Source organism: Somniosus microcephalus, unplaced genomic scaffold (genome assembly GCF_052327205.1).
Source record: "Somniosus microcephalus isolate GS21.2 unplaced genomic scaffold, FLI_Smic_1.0 unresolved_chr6, whole genome shotgun sequence".
In the NCBI taxonomy this organism is placed as follows: domain Eukaryota; kingdom Metazoa; phylum Chordata; class Chondrichthyes; order Squaliformes; family Somniosidae; genus Somniosus; species Somniosus microcephalus.
Genome location: NW_028225184.1, coordinates 51671109 through 51689248, shown reverse-complemented (window position 1 = coordinate 51689248; position 18140 = coordinate 51671109). Strand labels below are relative to the sequence as shown.

The following is an 18140-nucleotide window of genomic DNA, read 5'->3' as shown; positions in this document are numbered from 1 at the left end:
CAGTCTATAAATACATACTCAGCCATTTAGGACTGAGATGAGGAGTAATTTCTTCAATCAGAAGGTGGTGAATTTTTGGAAATCTTTACCCCAGAGGGCTTTGGAGGCTCAGTCGTTAATATATTCAAGTCCATGATCGATCATTTTTTGGTTATTAAGCGAATCAATGGGTATGGGGATAATGCGTGAAGGTGCAGTGGGGTTCAAAGATCAGCCAAGATCTTGTTCAATGACGGATCAGGCGAGAACGGCAGGATGCCCTATTTCTGCTCCTATTCTTATGTTCTTATGTTCGTAAAATATATGAAGAGAAAATGTTCCACTTTACCTCTCGTAAACTATAAATTAGGGGAATTATATAGAAACACAATGGAAGAAATAGAACTGTACAAACGACTACTACACAACTATTGTGCTGCAAATACAACTGAACATTGCAATCAATGTAGTTTGTTTCTGAGTCCAAATAATTTAAAGTAATTAAACGACATTGAAATAAAAAACTTTAAATTGCATTTGGAAGTGCATGAAAGCCAAGTGCTTTATATTCTCCATTTCTTTCATCTGAAAAGCAAGTCAGCTTGCAGCTTGGTTGGAAAAGTAGTAAACTTGAAATATGTAGTAAGCAATGCACTGTATAGTAGCAGACTTCCGGAGGACAGAGAGAAACTGGTGAAATGGGCAGGTACATTGCAGCTGACATTTAATACAGAGAAATATAAAGTTTTGGAATTTGGGCAGACGAAAGAGGAGAGGCAGTGTATAGGAAATTATAAAATATTACAGGGCGTTCAGAAACAGAGCGCACATAGAAAAGTATTTAAATGTGGCAGGACTCGTTGATCAATGTGTCAAAAAAATCTTTAATATCTTTTGTTTAATATTAGCGACATAATATATAAAAGGAAAAAGGGTTATGCTAAACCTTTGTAAATCACATGTTAGTCCTCAGCTGGAGTACTGTGTCCAATTCTGGCCACCACACATTAGGAAGGACCTGATAACCTTGTAAACGGTGCAGAGTAAATTTGCCAGAATTGCAGGAGGATAATCAGAATTCAGTTATGTGGAGAGTCTAGTGCATTTTGGATTTTCCACCTTATGGCATAGAAGGTAAACGGAAAATTTACCAGAATGGTAGCAGGGATCATGGACGTCAGTTATGTGGCGGGATTAGTGAAGCTGGGTTTGTTGACCTCATGGCAGAGAAGGTTAAGCGAAGATTAACCAGAATGGTAGCAGTGATGATGAGCTTCAGTTATGTGGAGAGACGAGTGAAGCTGGAATGATTCACATTATGGCATGGAAGTTTAATGGAAGATTAACTAGAATGGTAGCAGGGATGATGAACTTCAGTTATGTGGAAAAACTTGAGATGCTGGGATTATTCACCTTATGACAGAGAAGGTTAAGTGAATATTTACCAGAATGGTACCAGGGATGATGAACTTCAGTTATGTGGAGAGACTAGTGAAGCTGGGATTGTTCACCTTAAGGCAGATAAGGTTAATGGAAGAATAACCAGAATGGTAGCAGGGATGATGAACTTCAGTTATGTGGAGAGAGTTGTGAAGCTGGGATTGTTCACCTTAAGGCAGAGAAGGTGAATGGAAGATTAACCAGAATGGTAGCAGGGGTGATGAACTTCAGTTCTGTGGAGAGACTAATGAAGCTGGGATTGTTCACCTTAAGGCAGAGAAGGTGAATGGAAGATTAACCAGAATGGTAGCAGGGATGATGAACTTTGGTTATGTGGAGAGACGAGTGAAGCTGGGATTGTTCACCTTAAGGCAGAGAAGGTTAATGGAAGATTAACCAGAGTGGTAGCAGGGATGATGAACTACAGTTATGTGGAGAGACCAGCGAAGCTGTGATTGTTCATCTTATGGCAGAGAATGTTAAGAGAATATTGAACAGAATGCTACGAGGGATGATGGACTTCAGTTATGTGTAGAGACTAGTGAGCTGGGAATGTTCACCTTATGGCAGAGAAGGTTAAGGGAATATTAAAAAGAATGGTACCAGGGATGATGGACTTCAGTTATGTGGAGAGACTAGTGAAGCTGGGATTGTTCACCTTATGGCAGAGAAGGTTAAGGGAATATTAAACAGAATGGTACAAGGGATGATGGACCTCAGTTATGTGCAGAGACCTGTGAAGCTGGGAATGTTCACCTTATGGCAGAGAACGGTAAGAGAACATTTACCAGAATGGTACCAGGGATGAGGGACTTCAGTTATGTGGAGAAGCTGGAGAAGCTGGATTTGTTCTCCTCTGTACAAAGCAAGCATGTGCCCATAAGAAGGAAAAATGGGGCTTCCAAAGTTAGAGTGCCTGGATGAGAAACAGAATAGAGATTGCACTAAGCGGAGTTCAGGAGGCTTATGACAAATGAGAATTGCAGAACGCAGCATAACACCAGGTTGAATAGGGCGAGTGCAGGCAGAAATGTAAAAACGATATAAGAAGTGCAAAGGAAGCCCATGAAAACAGATTAGTGGGTAATATACACCTTTAATAAATTTTAAAGGAATGGTGGGGCCGATTAATGTCAAAAGAGGAAATATTCTTGTGCACGCAGAGAGCATGACTGAGGTACTGAATGAGTAGTTTGCATCCGTCTTCACATAGGAAGAGGATGGAGTCCATTTTTGCAGTAGATCTACTGGATTGGATAAAATACATAAAAAGAATATGAAAAATAAGATTGCGTTAATTACATTAACATGTCAGCCAATCCATATGGGAGGTATCCTACATTCCTGAGGGAAGTGGTTGAGGAGATAGCAGAAGTTCTGACCGCAATCTTACAAAACCCCTTGGAAATGGGAGTAGCGCCAGAGGAATGAAGGATTGCAAATATCATGTGACTCTTCAAAACGGGGAGAGCGATACACCTGTTAATGCCAGGCTAATCAGTCCACCTTCAGTGCTGGGAAAACTACTGGAGACCATTGTCAAGGACAACATTAAGTTCTCACTTACAGAAGCAAGCTTTTTTCAAGAACAATTGTGTTTGACTAACCTGATTGAGTTTTTTGATGAAATATCCCTGAGGGCTGATGAAAGTTGTGCCGTAGATTTTGTATATCTGGAATTGCAATTAAGTATCACATAACAGAATCACCCGAACTGCAGAGGCTCATGGTATTATAGGGGCGATAATATATTGATACGAGGGAGTGAGCAGTGGTGAATGGAAGTTTTACTGAATGTGTGGAAATATGCAGTGGTATTCCTCCAAGGGGCGGTATTAAGACCATTGATAATCGTGTTCTACCTACATGAATTGGACTTGTGTATAAGGGGTAACATTTCGAATTTTGCACTGATGGAAAATTTGACAAGGTTATATATAGAGAGCTGGATAGCAGCAGATTCAGGAGGAAATAGACAGAGTGGTGAAATGGGCAGACTATGACAGCTGGAATTTACTGTGGCTAACAGTGCAGTGAAGCACTTTGGTAGAAACTTCATGGCGAGGCATTATAATACAAATGACAATATCTTCAAGTTGTCAAAGAGCAAAGGTAACTGGGAGCACATGCTGACCGATCATTGAATGTGGCAGGGCAAATTAAAGAGGCAGTTAAGAGCGTGTACGAGATATTTGGCTTTGGAAAAAGATGCACTTAATAGATGAACAAGGAAGTCCAGCTAAACATTCACAAATTACTGGTTAGGCCTCAACTGGAGTATTGTGTAAAATTCTAAACACCGCATTTTAGAAATGATTTCAAGTGCTTCGCGAGGGATCAGAGAAAGTTTCCAGGATAATACTAGGTATGAGTGCCATCCATTGGAGGAGCTGAAATTGCTCTCCTTACAACAGAGTTATTAGCAATATATGGGGCTTTGATAGAGCAAGGAGTGATAAACTGTCGGCAAGCAAAGTTCAAAGATTTCAGATAAACAGCTAAAGTTCCAGAGCGGAGATGAGGTGAAATGATTTGACACAGAGGTTTTTTAAGATCTGGAACACACTACCTGAAAGTGTGATTGAATCAGATTCCATATAATCTTTCATATTTTGCATGGTTATGTGTTAAAACCTCGATCCTGGGACTAAATGTCTTTCTTCTGCACTGTAAGATTGAATGGCTAAATAAATAAGGCCTATCGAGACGACCATGTGTAAACAATTTCAAAAATCCATGGCTGGTATCAGGATGTGCCTTTGCCTTGAAGAAACAAAGCCATGGTAAATGATGCACAGATACACACATGGTCCATTTTGTGACTGAGTGAAACCATTACTGAAAGACAAAGGAAAGCAGCTGGGCGGTGTGTGTGTGAAAAAACTGAGCATTTTTACTGATCTCCACAATCGACCATAGCACGGAAAAGAATAGCAAGGCCACCGTGGAATCTCCCTTATGGAATGAATGGAGGTACTGACGGTGGAAATTGAGATTGAAAAAATGGAGTCTAAGAGATAAATTATCAGCACAGCAGGGCAGATGCAGCCCAGCATTTGTTAGCGGACATTAGTGTCCGCACTCTGGGCAGATCAATATCACAGTCAGATGCTCAGCTCTTGCAGACTGAATGAGGAAAAGGGGTTAAAATAAATTTCTAGGTCTGCAAGCTGCCCGAAATATTCACCAGAAACATTTAATTGCACAGACAGTACACGCAGGCTCACAAATATCACAAAACGCCTTACATTGAGATGAAAGTGTGAAAAGAGAATGAAAAATAAGCAAACAAATGGACAATGTTCAGTCATGCAGAGAAAAGTAGCAACAGTTAGGTGTGAAAACGGAAGGCTGCGGTTTCAACTCGAATGTTCACGGAAAGAAAAGTGTCCCAGAAACAAAGGCAGTGCTAAAAATATATTTACTGTAATATCCACTGTCAGATAATATTGTTCTTCTCCTCTTTCCAAACCTCCTAAATTGTAGAAACATGGAAACGTACGGCACAGGAAGCCATTCGATCCATTGTGACTGTGCCGGCCAGAAAGCATCTTCCTTTGCCCACCGGGTACATTCCTGTTCTTTTCCACAGATTAGCCGGCATTACTGAACCGACAGAAGAACCTTTAAGTCAACCGAACAACATTGTGAAACCGCACACCTCATCAGGTGATATTGTGATTTATCAGACATACTCTTAACCGTTTTATTTCAATTACTCTTATCTTTCCCCTCTCCTTTGTGAAGAAGGAGACTCACCCTGGAACATGGCTGTAAGGGCGGCGGTTTTCTGTTTTGCCCTTGGGGAGAGTGGATACATTGCATATCTGATCTCCGACGCTGCAAATCTCTCACCTCTCCCGAAAACTAATACCACTTGCACTGTCTCAATGTTACTCATGGAGAATTCAGCACAAACAAATATCCACTCTGACAGATTGCCGATCTAAAGTGGTCCACTTAGTTTGCCAGGAGTTGCTTTAATCCACTGAACTACCGGAGATCGGTCACCACCGGATTCAGTCCCACTCTCCTGCTTACATTTGCCCACTCAGTTACCTCGCAGACCCAGAATCCAGCAAAGCAGGTAATAAATTGATCACGACTCACCAAACAGCATTAACATGGCGGCTCTCTCCATGTTCTAGTGTGAGCTAAATTGAGAGATGAGAGCTGTAAGTAACGGCGACTGATTGTTATGCTCCGCCTCGCAGAAGTTCATACCAGGAAGCGTTGAGGCACTGAGAGCAGAAAGAGAGGCCGGCAGGAAGTGAGGTCATCCCCACAATTAAAGCAACAGCACTGAGTTTGTTTACAAGCTGGAATGCAGTACGGATTGGAACGTTGCAAGCTCCAGCTTTACAAAATTTGAATATTAGACAATAATAACCGGCAACAACAATCATTAGGGTTGAAAACGGGCTGCAAAATCGCTACCACCTCTTTCCACCCTGCGGTGTGACAATTCACCCCAAACAGTTTACTATCATTCTCTTCCCTGAAGGACCTTAATTATCTAGTTGACTATGTACGACCTCCCGTTGTTTCCTGTTTATTTTCCTGCCGTCAACTAATCAATTACCCCAATTTAAGATTTAAGTTTCCTAAAGTGGGATTATGAACTCATCACCTGTGAGCACCTCAACAGACTCTGGTCCATTAATCTCGGGGTGAGGTTTGTTATTGCTGTTGGGGAGGATTTACACTAACTTGGCAGGGAAAAGAGCACCAGCATATTCAAGTAGAAAAGAGGAATAAGGTGCATAAAAGAGTGCTTGTGTTAGCTAGTACTAGAGAAGACAGTACTTGAGGCGGTAATAATACAATTTTATGTAGGAGCAGACTAAAAAAGACAATGACAAATTCAGAGATGGGTTTAGAATGCATGTACGTAAACTCTCAACGTGTGGTGAGTAGCGTTTTTGAGCTAAAATCACAAATAGCTGTGTGGCAATATGATGTTGTGGCAAGAACGGAAACGTGCCATTAAAACTGTGAGGACGGGACACTTATTATTCAAGGGTACAAGGAATTCAGAAAAGAGAGCAAATGAAAAAAGGGAGGTGGGATGGCAGTGCCGATTAAGAAAAACATTGTACTGTTGGAAAGTGTGGATGTTCTTGAGGGGACAATGACATAATCCATTTGGTTAGAGTTCAGCAGCAAAAAGCGTATGATGACGGTATTCGCGTATTCTATAGGCCTCCAAAGAGTTAGAGTGATATACAGGAGCTTGTGGCGTTGCCACATTGGGGAAACACTGTGTGTATGTAGATAAACCTGTAAAATCCCCTTTTAACTGCTGTATTCCCCTCCCCCCGCAAGACAGTTGCAAGCTGAGAGGAATAAGGCACGTTCAGACTTGTCTGCTGCTGATAGAAGGAAAACCAATCAGGTTCCAGCAGGTGACCAATCCGTGAGTCATCACAGGTTTGCGGGCTTCACGAATTCAGTACTGTGTTGTGAGAGTTGGAGTAAAAACTTATTTATTGTAGCTCGCTGTGTTGCCTATTTCTTTACGCGGGAGACTGTAGTCCCCCACATTGGTGACCCTGGATGCCGACGGTCGAAGCCCCCGACTCACGCAGCCCAACAGAGGCCAGTAACGACCCGATGGCAACCAGCAGCAGCTTGATGTCGGCCGGCGCCGCGTCCTTGAAGCACCTCACCTTCTGGGAACACCAAGCACCAGCTTGGTTCGCGCACTCGGAGGCCCAATTCACCCTTCGCAGGATTCAAGATGATGAAGAAAGGTACCTCCACGTAGTCTCAGCACTAGCAAGCTCTACCACCACCGAAGTTCTCGACCTGCTGGGGAACCAACCACAGACCGGCAAGTACTCAATCATTAAGGGCCGCTTGCTGCAGGCTTATGGCCTGTCCAAGGAGGAGAGGGCCCGCAGGCTTCTCTGACTACCAGGCCTCGGCGAATCTACCCCAACCCACTTGATGAGCCGGATGCTTGCGCTCCTGGGCTCTGTACCGCAGTGCCTTTTGTTTCGGGCCCTTTTCTTCAGCCATCTTCCTCAGCAGGTACAGACTGCCCTCGCGGGGTCCCCGATCACGGACTGCGTACAACTGGCAGCCGCCACGGACAAAGTTTTCACCATCGCCCAACTCGGCTGTGCAGCCGCGAGGCTCCCCGACACCACCGAGCGCGCGCCGCCACGCCAGGCCGCAGAACTATGCTACTACCACGCGCGTTTTGGCCACAAAGCCCAACGCTGCAGAGCACCCTGCTCTTTTGATCAAACCAAGGTGGCCGCCCAGCCCAATGCACCAGCCCCGGGCCACCGCCTAGGCCTGCTTGACCGCACCCCCGCCGCCACGATGGCCATTGGCACCACAGTTAAACTGCTGTACATAACCGACTCTCTTTCTGGGCGCAGATTCCTTTGCGAAACCGGAGCCTAATGCAGCATAATTCCTGCCTCACAGCTCGACATTTAGGCAGGCCGCAGCAGCCCACCCCTCGTGGCGGCAAATGGCGCAGCCATTGCTACTTTCGGAAAGCGACGGGCCGAGGTTTGTTTCAATGGCCAGCGATTTATGTGGGATTTCGTGATGGCCTCGGTGGCACATCCTTTGCTGCGCGCCTATTTTCTTTGCGCCCACGGACTCCTGGTCGACGTCCGCGACAGGCGCCTGATCGATGCAGCAACTTTCGCTTCACTGGCCTGCCAGCAGAGCAACAGCCCAGCCCTCGTCGGGTCCTGCTCCGCCCCGGCGCATGACAACTACGCCCGCCTACTCGCAGATTTCACTAGGCTCACACAACCGACCCTCTCAGCCACGGCAGCCAAGCATGGGGTCGAAGATCACATCGCCACTACGGGACCACCAGTGTTCGCTCGAGCCAGACGCCTGGACCCATCCAAGATGGCGGTGGCCAAGAAAGAATTCACCACGATGGAAAAACTGGGCATCATCCGCCGCTCGAACAGCCCTTGGTCATCCTCCCTCCATATTGTACCCAAGACGGGCGGTGGCTCTCGCCCCTGTGGCAACTACAGATGGCTCAACGACGCCACCACGCCCGATAGATACCCCATTCCGCACATCCAAGACTTCTCGGCACACCTAGCAGGAAAGTCCATCTTTTCCAAGGTCGACCTGATTCGCGGCTACCATCAGGTCCCCGTCTACCACGCAGACATCCAGAAGACGGCGGTCATCACCCCCCTTCCGACTGTTTGAGTTCCTGCGCATGCCCTTCAGGCTTAAGAACGCCGCACAGGCCTTCCAACGGCTCATGGACTCCGTCCTACGCGACCTGAACTTCCTGTTCGTCTATCTGGATGATATCCTCGTGGCCAGTACCAGCAAGGTCGAGCACATTGCGCATTTGCGCTCCCTTTTCCAGCACCTCAGCCAACACGGTCTAATCGTCAACCCGGCCAAATGCCAGTTTGGAGCAGCCCAAATTGACTTTCTCAGCCACAGAATCTCGCCAAGGGGAGCCATTCCCCTACCTTCCAAGGTGCAGGCGGTGGCGGACTTTCCCCAGCCCACCTCGGTTAAGGCGCTGCAGGAATTTTTGGGGATGGTCAATTTCCATCATCGGTTTGTGCCCAGTGCCGCCGCACTCATGCGCCCCCTCTACAAAGCCACCAGGGGCAAAACGGGCAAAGAGCAACTCACCTGGTCCAGCGAGATGGCGACAGCCTTCCACCAGACCAAAAGCGCCTTTGCCAACGCCACAGTACTGGCCCACCCCATCCCGGGCGCCAAGACCACCCTCACCACGGACGCTCGGATTACGCCGTCGGCGCCGTCCAGCAACAGTGGGTTGAAGGCGTGGCAGCCACTGGCATTATTCAGCTGACAGCTGCGCAAGAACGAGAAGGCTTACAGCACATTCGACAGAGAGCTGCTGGCCCTGTTCCTGGCAATCCGGCACTTCCATTTCCTTCTGGAAGGCCGGCCGTTCACCGCATTCGTGGACCACAAGCCGTTCACTTTCGCCATGGCCAAAGTAACCAAACCCTGGTCCGCGCGCCATCAGCGCCAACTCAACTTCATCTCGGAGTTCACCACGGACATCCGCCACGTCGTCGGCAAGGATAATTTGGTGGCCGACTGCCTCTCAAGACCCTCGTTCCACGCAGTGCACCTGGGCATCGACTACACCGGCATGGCGAGAGACCAGGCTGCCGATGCGGAGATCCAGGCCCTCAGGACGTCAACTACCAGTCTCACCCTGGCCGACATCCACTTCCACGCAGCTGGCACAACCCTCCTGTGTGATGTCTCAGTCCCTTCGCCTAGGCCGGTCGTTCCATCCGCCTGGCGCAAGCGAGTTTTCGACATCATCCACGGCCTCTCACATCCAGTAATGCGTGCGTCTCAGAAACTTATGTCCGCGAAGTTCACCTGGCCTGGACTCCACAAGGATGTGAGAGACTGGACCAAAACATGCATGCCGTGTCAGCGTGCTAAGGTCCAGCAGCACACCAAGGCACCATTGGAGTGTTTCCCGGTTCGCGAGAGGCGTTTCGACCACGTCCACGTCGATCTGGTAGACCCTTGCCGCCATCGCATGGTTTTACACACCTGCTCACGATCGTCGACCGCACCACCAGAAGGCCCGAGGTGGTTCCCCTCGCCTCCACCACCACGACTGACGTCGCGCGAGCATTCGTCTCGACATGGGTGGCCCGGTTCAGTGTGCCGACCGACATATAACCTCCAGTTCACCTCACAGTTGTGGAATGCCATCATTGCCGGCCTCGGCACCAAGTTGCACAGGACAACAGCCTACCACCCGCAGGCCAACGGGCTCTGCGAGCGCTTTAATCGTTCTTTGAAAGCCTCTCTCTGCGCCAGCCTGGTCGATACCAGACAGATCGACAAGCTACCCTGGGTTCTCCTCGGATTGCGTACCACGCCCAAAGAGGACCTCCGCGCCTCTGCGGCCTAGATGGCCTATGGCTGACCACTCAGAGTACCAGGCGACTTCCTCCCCCTGACAACGGAGCCGTGGTCGGCCGCCAAACAGCTTTCCCTGCACCAGGACGCGGCCCAGCAACTCTGTCTAGTGCCCACTTCGCAACACGGCCCGCAGCTGTCCTACGTGCCTCGAGACTTCCGACATGCGGAGTTCGTCTTCGTGCACCGGGACATGCACAGAGGCCCACTGCAGGCACCATACACCGGCCCCTTGCCAGTATTGGAGACAGAGGAAAAAGATTTTCTTATCGATGTCGGCGGGAAGCCGGACCTTATTTCAGTAGACCGCCTCAAACCGGCGCACCTGGACCTTAGCTTCCCGTTTCGGTCGGCTCTTCCCCCATGGCAGGGCAGACCTCCTGTGTTGGCGGCGGCCCCAGCAGAGGACCAAGACATGCCAGAACCTTACTTTCCAGCCGCCGCCCCACCTTCGCCGGCAGCCTGTTCAGCCAGCCCACCAGCAGACCATCCGCCTGACCAGCCGACGAACCAACCGGCCGACCTCCCAGACAGCCCTCCTCACACGCCAGATCGCTACTACAGCCGCTACGGCCGCTTGGTCAAACCTCCGCAGAGACTGACTTTTACAGTTAACGAGGATTCTGGGCGGGCGTATGTGCCGTTGCCACATTGGGGAAACACTGTGTTTATGTAGATAAACCTGTATAATCCCCTTTTAACTGCTGTATTCCCCTCCCCCCGCAAGACAGTTGCAAGCTGAGAGGAATAAGGCACGTTCAGACTTGCCTGCTGCTGATAGAAGGAAAACCAATCAGGTTCCAGCAGGTGACCAATCCGTGAGTCATCACAGGTTCGCGGGCTTCACAAATTCAGTACTGTATTGTGAGAGTTGGAGTAAAGACCAATATCTTGTAGCTCGCTGTGTTGCCTATTTCTTTATGCGGGAGATCGTAGTCTCCCACAAGCTAATCTGCAGGGAAATTGCAGAGACATGCAAGAGCTTTAGAGTGGTGATATTGGGGCACTTGAGTTACCCAAATATCGATTGGGATATTGCTCCGGTAAAGGGAAAGCAGGGGCAGGAATTTCTGAAATCAAGAGTGGAGTTTCTATACTGGAATAGGGCTAACTTCAATGGGATGTGAAAGGATCTAGCCCTGGTAAAATTGAAAAACAAAGACTGACAGGGAAAACTGCAACGGAACAATGAGTGATCTTTAAGGAGGAGATGATCCATTCCAACAAGGGCTCCTTGGATGACGAGGGAGATAGAGAAGATAATGAAACAAAAAAGGGGTTGCATGATGCATGTCAAGTGAATTCTTCAAAGGAGAACCAGACGAAATGCAATAAGTTGAGAGGGGAAGTGATGATGAAAGGAAGATTGACAAAGAGATAATATGATAGTAGAATGGCAGTTCACTAAAATCTTCTACCAGCCTGTAAAGTGTAAGCGGATAGTAAGAGACGGTGTGGGGCCTATTAGAGACAAAGAAAGTGCTATTATGCTTAGAGGCGCAGGGCAAGGCTAGAATATTCAATGAGCACATGTTATCAGTGTATAATAAAGAGGTGAATGCTGTCAAAATAACGATAGAAGAGCAAAAGCGAGAAGCAACAGAAGGGTTGAAAATTGATAGACAGGATGTACTAGAAAGATTGGGTATGCTTAGAGCGGACAAGTCGCCTGGTCTAGATGTCTTAAATCGCAGGTTGCTAAGGTAATTGGGGGAGGAGATAGCGGAAGGGTTTGCCATAATTTCCCAATCTTTCCTAGATGTGGGGGTGGTGCCTGAGGGTTGGAAAGTGGCAAATGTGACACCATTGTAGAAGAAGGGTGTAAGGAAAATCCTAGTAGCTACTCCTTGTCAGTTAACATAAGTGGTGGGTAAAGTTGTAGAAACAATGACCAAGAAATAAATTACCGGGCACTTAGAGACGTTCAAGCTAATTAAGGGGAACCAACAGGGATTTGTGAAAGGCAGAACGTGTTTGACTAATTTAATTGAATTTTTTGCTGAATTAACAAAGAGTATTGGTGAAGGGAATGCAATGGATGTTGTCTACATGGATTTTCTGAATGCGTTGATAAAGTACCCTATAGAAGGCTGGTTATCAAAATTGAGGTGCATGGAATAGGTGGGGCAGTGGCAGCTTGGATAAGGAATTGGCTTAAGGACAGAAAACAGCGAGTTGTGTTAAATGGCTCTTTTTCAGAGTGTCTGATACCAGACAGTTGTGTTCCTCAAGTGTCAGTGCTGGGGTCACAGCTTGTTTTGAGATATATCAATGACATGGATATTGGAATGCAGAGCAAAATTGCTAAATTTGCTGATGACACCAAATTTGGGGATATGGCAAACAATGATGTTAATACCAATCGAAAGCATCAGGACATAGAAAGACTAGCAGAATGGGCAGACAAGTGGCAGATGGCATTTAATACAGAGAAGTGTGAGGTGATGCATTTTGGCAGAAGGGACAGGGAGAGGCATTACACACTTAATGGCATAGTTTTAATTAGTGTGCAAGGAATGTGGAGCCCTGGAGTTAATAGACATAGTTCCCTGAAGGCAGCAGGGCACATTGAGAGAATTTTTAAGAAAGCATATGGGATCTTGGGCTTCATAATAGAGGTATTGAGTACAAAAGTAAATAAGTTGTGCTAAATCATTATAAAGCACTGGTTAGGCCACAACTAGGGTATTGAATACAGTTCTGGTCGGCCCACTTTAGGAAGGATGTGAAGGCCCTTCAAAAGGTGCAGCCGAGATTTACCAGATTGGTTCCCAGGACGGGGGATCTTATCTACAAGGACAGGTTAGAGAAGCTGGATTTTTTTAGCAGGGCTACGGGGATAAGGCGAGGGAGTGGGACTAACTGGTTCACTCAGCAGAGATCCGATAAGGACTCGATGTAACAATTGGCCTCCTTCTGTGCCGTTATGACTCTATGACTGTAGTGCGTGAAGTTGGATTTGATGTAGAGGATCAGGCATGATCTTATTGAATGATGGAGGAGGGGCAAAGGGAAAAGGGCCTAAATCTGCTCCTATTGCTTATGTTCTTAAAATACATGAAGAGATAATATTACACTTAACATTTCCTAAACTATAAATTTAGGGGGTTTAAATACAACACAGTGGAAGAATTTAAGGTTACAAGCCGCCTATTTTCGCTGTATTGTGCTGCAAATGTAGCTGTGCATTGAAATCAATGTAGATTGCTTCTGAGCCCAATTAATTTAAAGTGGTTTAACGACATTGGAACAACAAGGACTAAATTCTGTTTCGACGAAAATTAAAATGATGTTGTCTGCATTCCGCATTCTTTTCATCTGAAAAGCAAGTCAGCTTGGAGCATGGTTGGATATGTAGTAAACTTGTAATTGTAGTAAGCAGTGAGGAGGATAGCAGCAGACTTCAGCAGGACAGAGGGAGACTGGAGAAAGGCCAGATACTTTGCCGCTGACATTTAAGGCAGAGAAGTGTGAAGTGATGAATTTTGGGCAGACGAATGAGGAGACGCAATGTACAGGAAATTGGAAAATATTCCAGGGCATTCAGGAACAGAGTGCACATACACAAGTCTTTAAAGGTGGAAGGACCATATGATCAATCTTTAAAAAAAATCTTTGAAGACCTTTTGCTTTAATAGTAGAGATATAGGCCCAGAAATTCGGGTCTCCACGGGTGTGTAAACATGGATTACTCACCCGTAAGCCCAATGGAAGTGCGGGTTTCCTGCTTGCACTGCGCATGCGCAGGAAACCGGCACTTCCGTTACCCTGAAGGAAGGGGTTCAGAGTTCAAACAAGTGCACAGGAGAGGCTGTGCATGTGCATCGAACTTACATTTATTTTGCAGGTTTTCCTGGGAAGGTAAGTCTCCAGGAGTTGCACATATACAAAGCAGACGCAAGGCCTGCTCTTTACAAGGTAAGTGATTAATTCATCAAAATTAAAACATTTTTTCCACGGATTTATTATTTTTAAATACTTTAAAGAAAGGTAAATTCATTTTTAGCCCCGTTAGAATATAAAATTAATTTTATTCAAAAATTTAAATTAGTTTAATATAGTTATTTCATGTATTTTAAAAATGTGATTTTGTAAGAAAAAACTTTGAAGATTTAGCGATGTTTTGGGGCTTATAGCTTTTATAAGTTTGACAGCCCTTCCTGTCAAACTTAGGAATGATGCATTCTCTGCTACCATTGGCGCTACAAGGCCCACGTGATCCCAGGGGACGCATCGAACTAACTGTGCCCCTGGGATAAGCAAGCAATGTGCGCTGGCAGTTGGAGGAGGCCCAGGATCGCAATTCCATGGGGGCCCACAGCTCAACGGCCGGCACGCAAGGTAAGAGCAGGTCGGGGGCTTACACCCGCGGGAAGCCCCCGACCCGAATTTATGGGCCATAATGTACAAAATGAAGGAGTTATGCTAAATCTTTGTAAATTACTGGTTAAGCCTCAGCTGGAGCTTTGTCTCCAATTCTGGCCTGCAAATATTAGGAAGGATCTCATGACCTAGTAAATGGTGCAGAGGAAATTTACCAGAGTGGGAGGAGGGTTGACAGAATTCAGTTTTGTGGAGAGTCTTGAGAAGCTGGGATTGCTCCGCTTGGTACAAACCAAGCATGTGCCCATAAGGAGGATAGAAGGGGCTTCCAAAGTTAGAGCGCCTGGAAGAGAAACAGAATAGAGATTAAACTAAACAGAGAAAAGGAGGCTTATGACAAATGTGAAATGCAGAATACAGCAGAACACCAGAATGTGGACAGTGGAGGCAGAAATTGGAAAACGATATGAGCAGCGAAGAGGGGGCGCATGAAAACAGACTGGTGGGTAACATAAATCTTTTATAAACATTAAAGGAATGGTGGGGCCGATTAATATCAAAAGAGGAAATATTCTTGTGGAGGCAGAGAGCATGACTGAGGTACTGAATGATTAGCTGCATCTGTCTTCACATAGGAAAAGGATTATGTTCATGTTGCCGTAGATCTACTGGACAGGATAAAATAGATAGGTAGGACGTGGAAAATAAGTCGACGTTATTTACATTAACAATTCACCCGATCCATATGGGATGTATCCAACATTGCTGAGGGAAGTGATGGAGGAGATAGCAGAATTTCTGACCACAATATTACAAACTTCCTTGGAAATGAGACTGATGCCAGAGGACTGAAGTATTGCAAATGTCACATGATTGTTCAAAAAAGTGGAGAGCGATATAACTGGTAACAGCAGGCTAAACAGTCTGCCTTCGGTGGTGGGAAAATTACCAGAGACCATTGTCAAGGACAATATTATTTCTCCCTTACAGAAGCATGCTTTAATAACGGACAGTCAGCTTGGAATTGTTCAACTGAAATCGTGTTTGACTACCCTGACTGTGTTTTTAATGAAATAACAAATAGGCCGTGCAATCTATTTCGTATATCTGGAATTTCAATTATGTATCACATAACGCACTCACTCGAAAAGTAGAAGTCATGATATTATAGGCATGATGGTAAATTGAGTACTTAATTGGAGAAGGGATAAGAGGCAGAGAACAGTGATGAACGGATGTTTCACTGACAGTGTGAAAATCCGCAGTGGTATCCCCCGGAGGTCGCTGTTAAGGACATTGATTATCTTGTTATATGTAAATAAATTGGAATTGTTTGTAAGGGGTAACATTACGAATCTTGCATTTGCAGCAAAATTTGGCTACCTTGTAAATAGTGAGTTGGATAGCAGCAGACTTCAGGAGGATATAGAGAGAGTGGTAAAATGGCCAGACAGATGCCAGATGCAATTGACGGCGGCTAACTGTGCAGTGAAGCACTTTGGGGGAAACAACATGGAGAGGAAGTACATTGTAAAGGAAACTGTCTTCAAGGGGTAAAAGGGCAAAACGTAACTGGGGAAACATACTCACAAACATTGAAGGTGACAGGTCAAGTAGATAGATCAGATAAGGCCGTGTATGGGTTAACTGGCTTTGAAAAAAATAGGTTCTGAATAAAGAACAATGAAGTCATTCTAATTACTTACAAATCCCTGGTTAGGCCTCAACTTGAGTTTTGTGTACATTTCTAAGCACCACACTTTAGGAACGATATCAAGTGCTTCCGGAGAGTTCAGAGAGTGCTTGCACGATAATATGAAGCATGTGGGCCGTCCTTTGGAGCAGCTGGAATTGCATTGCGTACAACAGAACATGCTAATGGGAGAACCAACAGAGATAGTGGCAATAATATGGAGCTTTGATAGAGTATGTAGCGAGATATATTGTCGGCAAGCAAAGTTCGTGGATTTTGGCAAAGGGCCCAGAGGGAAATGAGGTGACATTATTTGACAGAGTCTGGTTAAGATCTGGAATGCACCACCTGAAAGTGTGGTGGAATCAGTTTCCATAGGAACTTTCATAAGACCATTGGACATTTACTTGAAGAGCACAAATTTGCATCTTTATGGGTTAAAAGCTCGAACCTGGGACTAAATGTCTTCCTTCTGCACTGTAAGATTCAATGACTCTAACTAAATAAGATCTATTGAGATAAACATGTGTAAACAATTCCAATGCTCCATGTCTAGGATCAAGATGTGCCTGTGCCTTAAAGAAGCAAAACACATTTAAATGATGCCCAGATACACAAATGATGAAGTAGTTACACAGATACACAAATTTTGAAGTAGGGTTTAAACCCGAAACGTCAACTCAAATTTCTCTCAACGGATGATGCCTGACCTGCTAAGTTTTTCCAGCATTCTCTGTTGTTATTTTACACAAATGATCAATTTTGTGACTGAGTGCAACCATCACTGAAAGACAAAGGATAGCAGCTGGGTGGAGTCTGTGTTCAAACAATGAGCATCTTTACACATCTCCGCATGCGACCATACCAAGAAACAGAATTGCAAGGCTATCGTGGAAAGTCCATTATGGAATGGATTGAGACATTATCGGTGGGAATTGCGACTGAAAGGATTGGAGTTTAAGAATTAAATTCTGAGCACCAAAGGAAGCTGCAGCAGTGTGTAAGTTGGAGGACATTAGTCTCCACCCACTGTGCAGATCTGTAATTCAGTGATATGGTCAGCTCCAGCAGACTGAATGAGGACGTGGAATTAAATTATGTTCCTTGATCTGAAAGCTGCATGATATATTCACCAAAAAGCTTTAGATGTACAGACAGTACACACACATCCAAAAATATCAAAAAGTGCCTGAAATTGAGATGCAAGATCGAAAAGATAATGAAAAAACGCAAACAAAGTGAAAATGGCCAGTACTGCAGTGAAAAGTTGCAGCAGTTAGGTGTGAAAACGGAAGGCTGCGGTTTCAACTCGAAGGATATTCAGTTCAAAGAAATTGCAGCTAAGCTGTTCACAGAAAGAACAGTGTATGAGAACCAACGGCATAGACACAAATATATTTACTATAATATACAGTTTCTCTATTTTAAAACTTTCTCATCCAGTTTCTCTCTCGAAATCTTCAATACACCGACCCCGCGCATTATCTATTCATGTTTGAGTGCAGACACTGAGTGGGTTGCTTGACCTGAGGTCAGCAGTGGTGAGCCTGGCAGATCTTTGCCCTCCTACTGCGCATGCTCGCTCTCCAGCAGGCAACAGATAATAAAGAGCTACATCACGGCATTTGGCCGAGGCTTCCTTCAGTTGCCTGGGAGCACTGAGCTGAATGGTAGCGCCAGTACCTCCCCTTGATGGAGATCAGGGAACCCAGCAAGGAGCGGAAGTTGATCATTGGGTCTTACTTTGATGTATTTCTAAGCTCTGCACTTCAGGCAA

The 18140-nt window shown here is 45.8% G+C and overlaps 1 protein-coding gene across 4 annotated transcripts in view; it reads right to left on the bottom strand.

Annotated features, from left to right (window-relative positions):
• The window catches only part of LOC147087296 (Fc receptor-like protein 5), a 77264-nt gene extending 71591 nt beyond the window's left edge, over positions 1-5673 (bottom strand). For 2 of the 4 annotated variants that reach the window (XM_085978220.1, XM_085978221.1), the window contains exon 1: positions 5530-5661. In XM_085978220.1, coding sequence (XP_085834346.1) covers positions 5530-5560 — 31 coding nt within the window. In that variant the 5' untranslated portion in view covers positions 5561-5661. Of the gene's footprint in view, positions 1-5529 lie in introns of all 4 variants that reach the window. The other 2 variants (XM_085978219.1, XM_085978218.1) reach the window with 2 other exon arrangements.
• Between the last annotated feature and the right edge of the window lie 12467 nt (positions 5674-18140).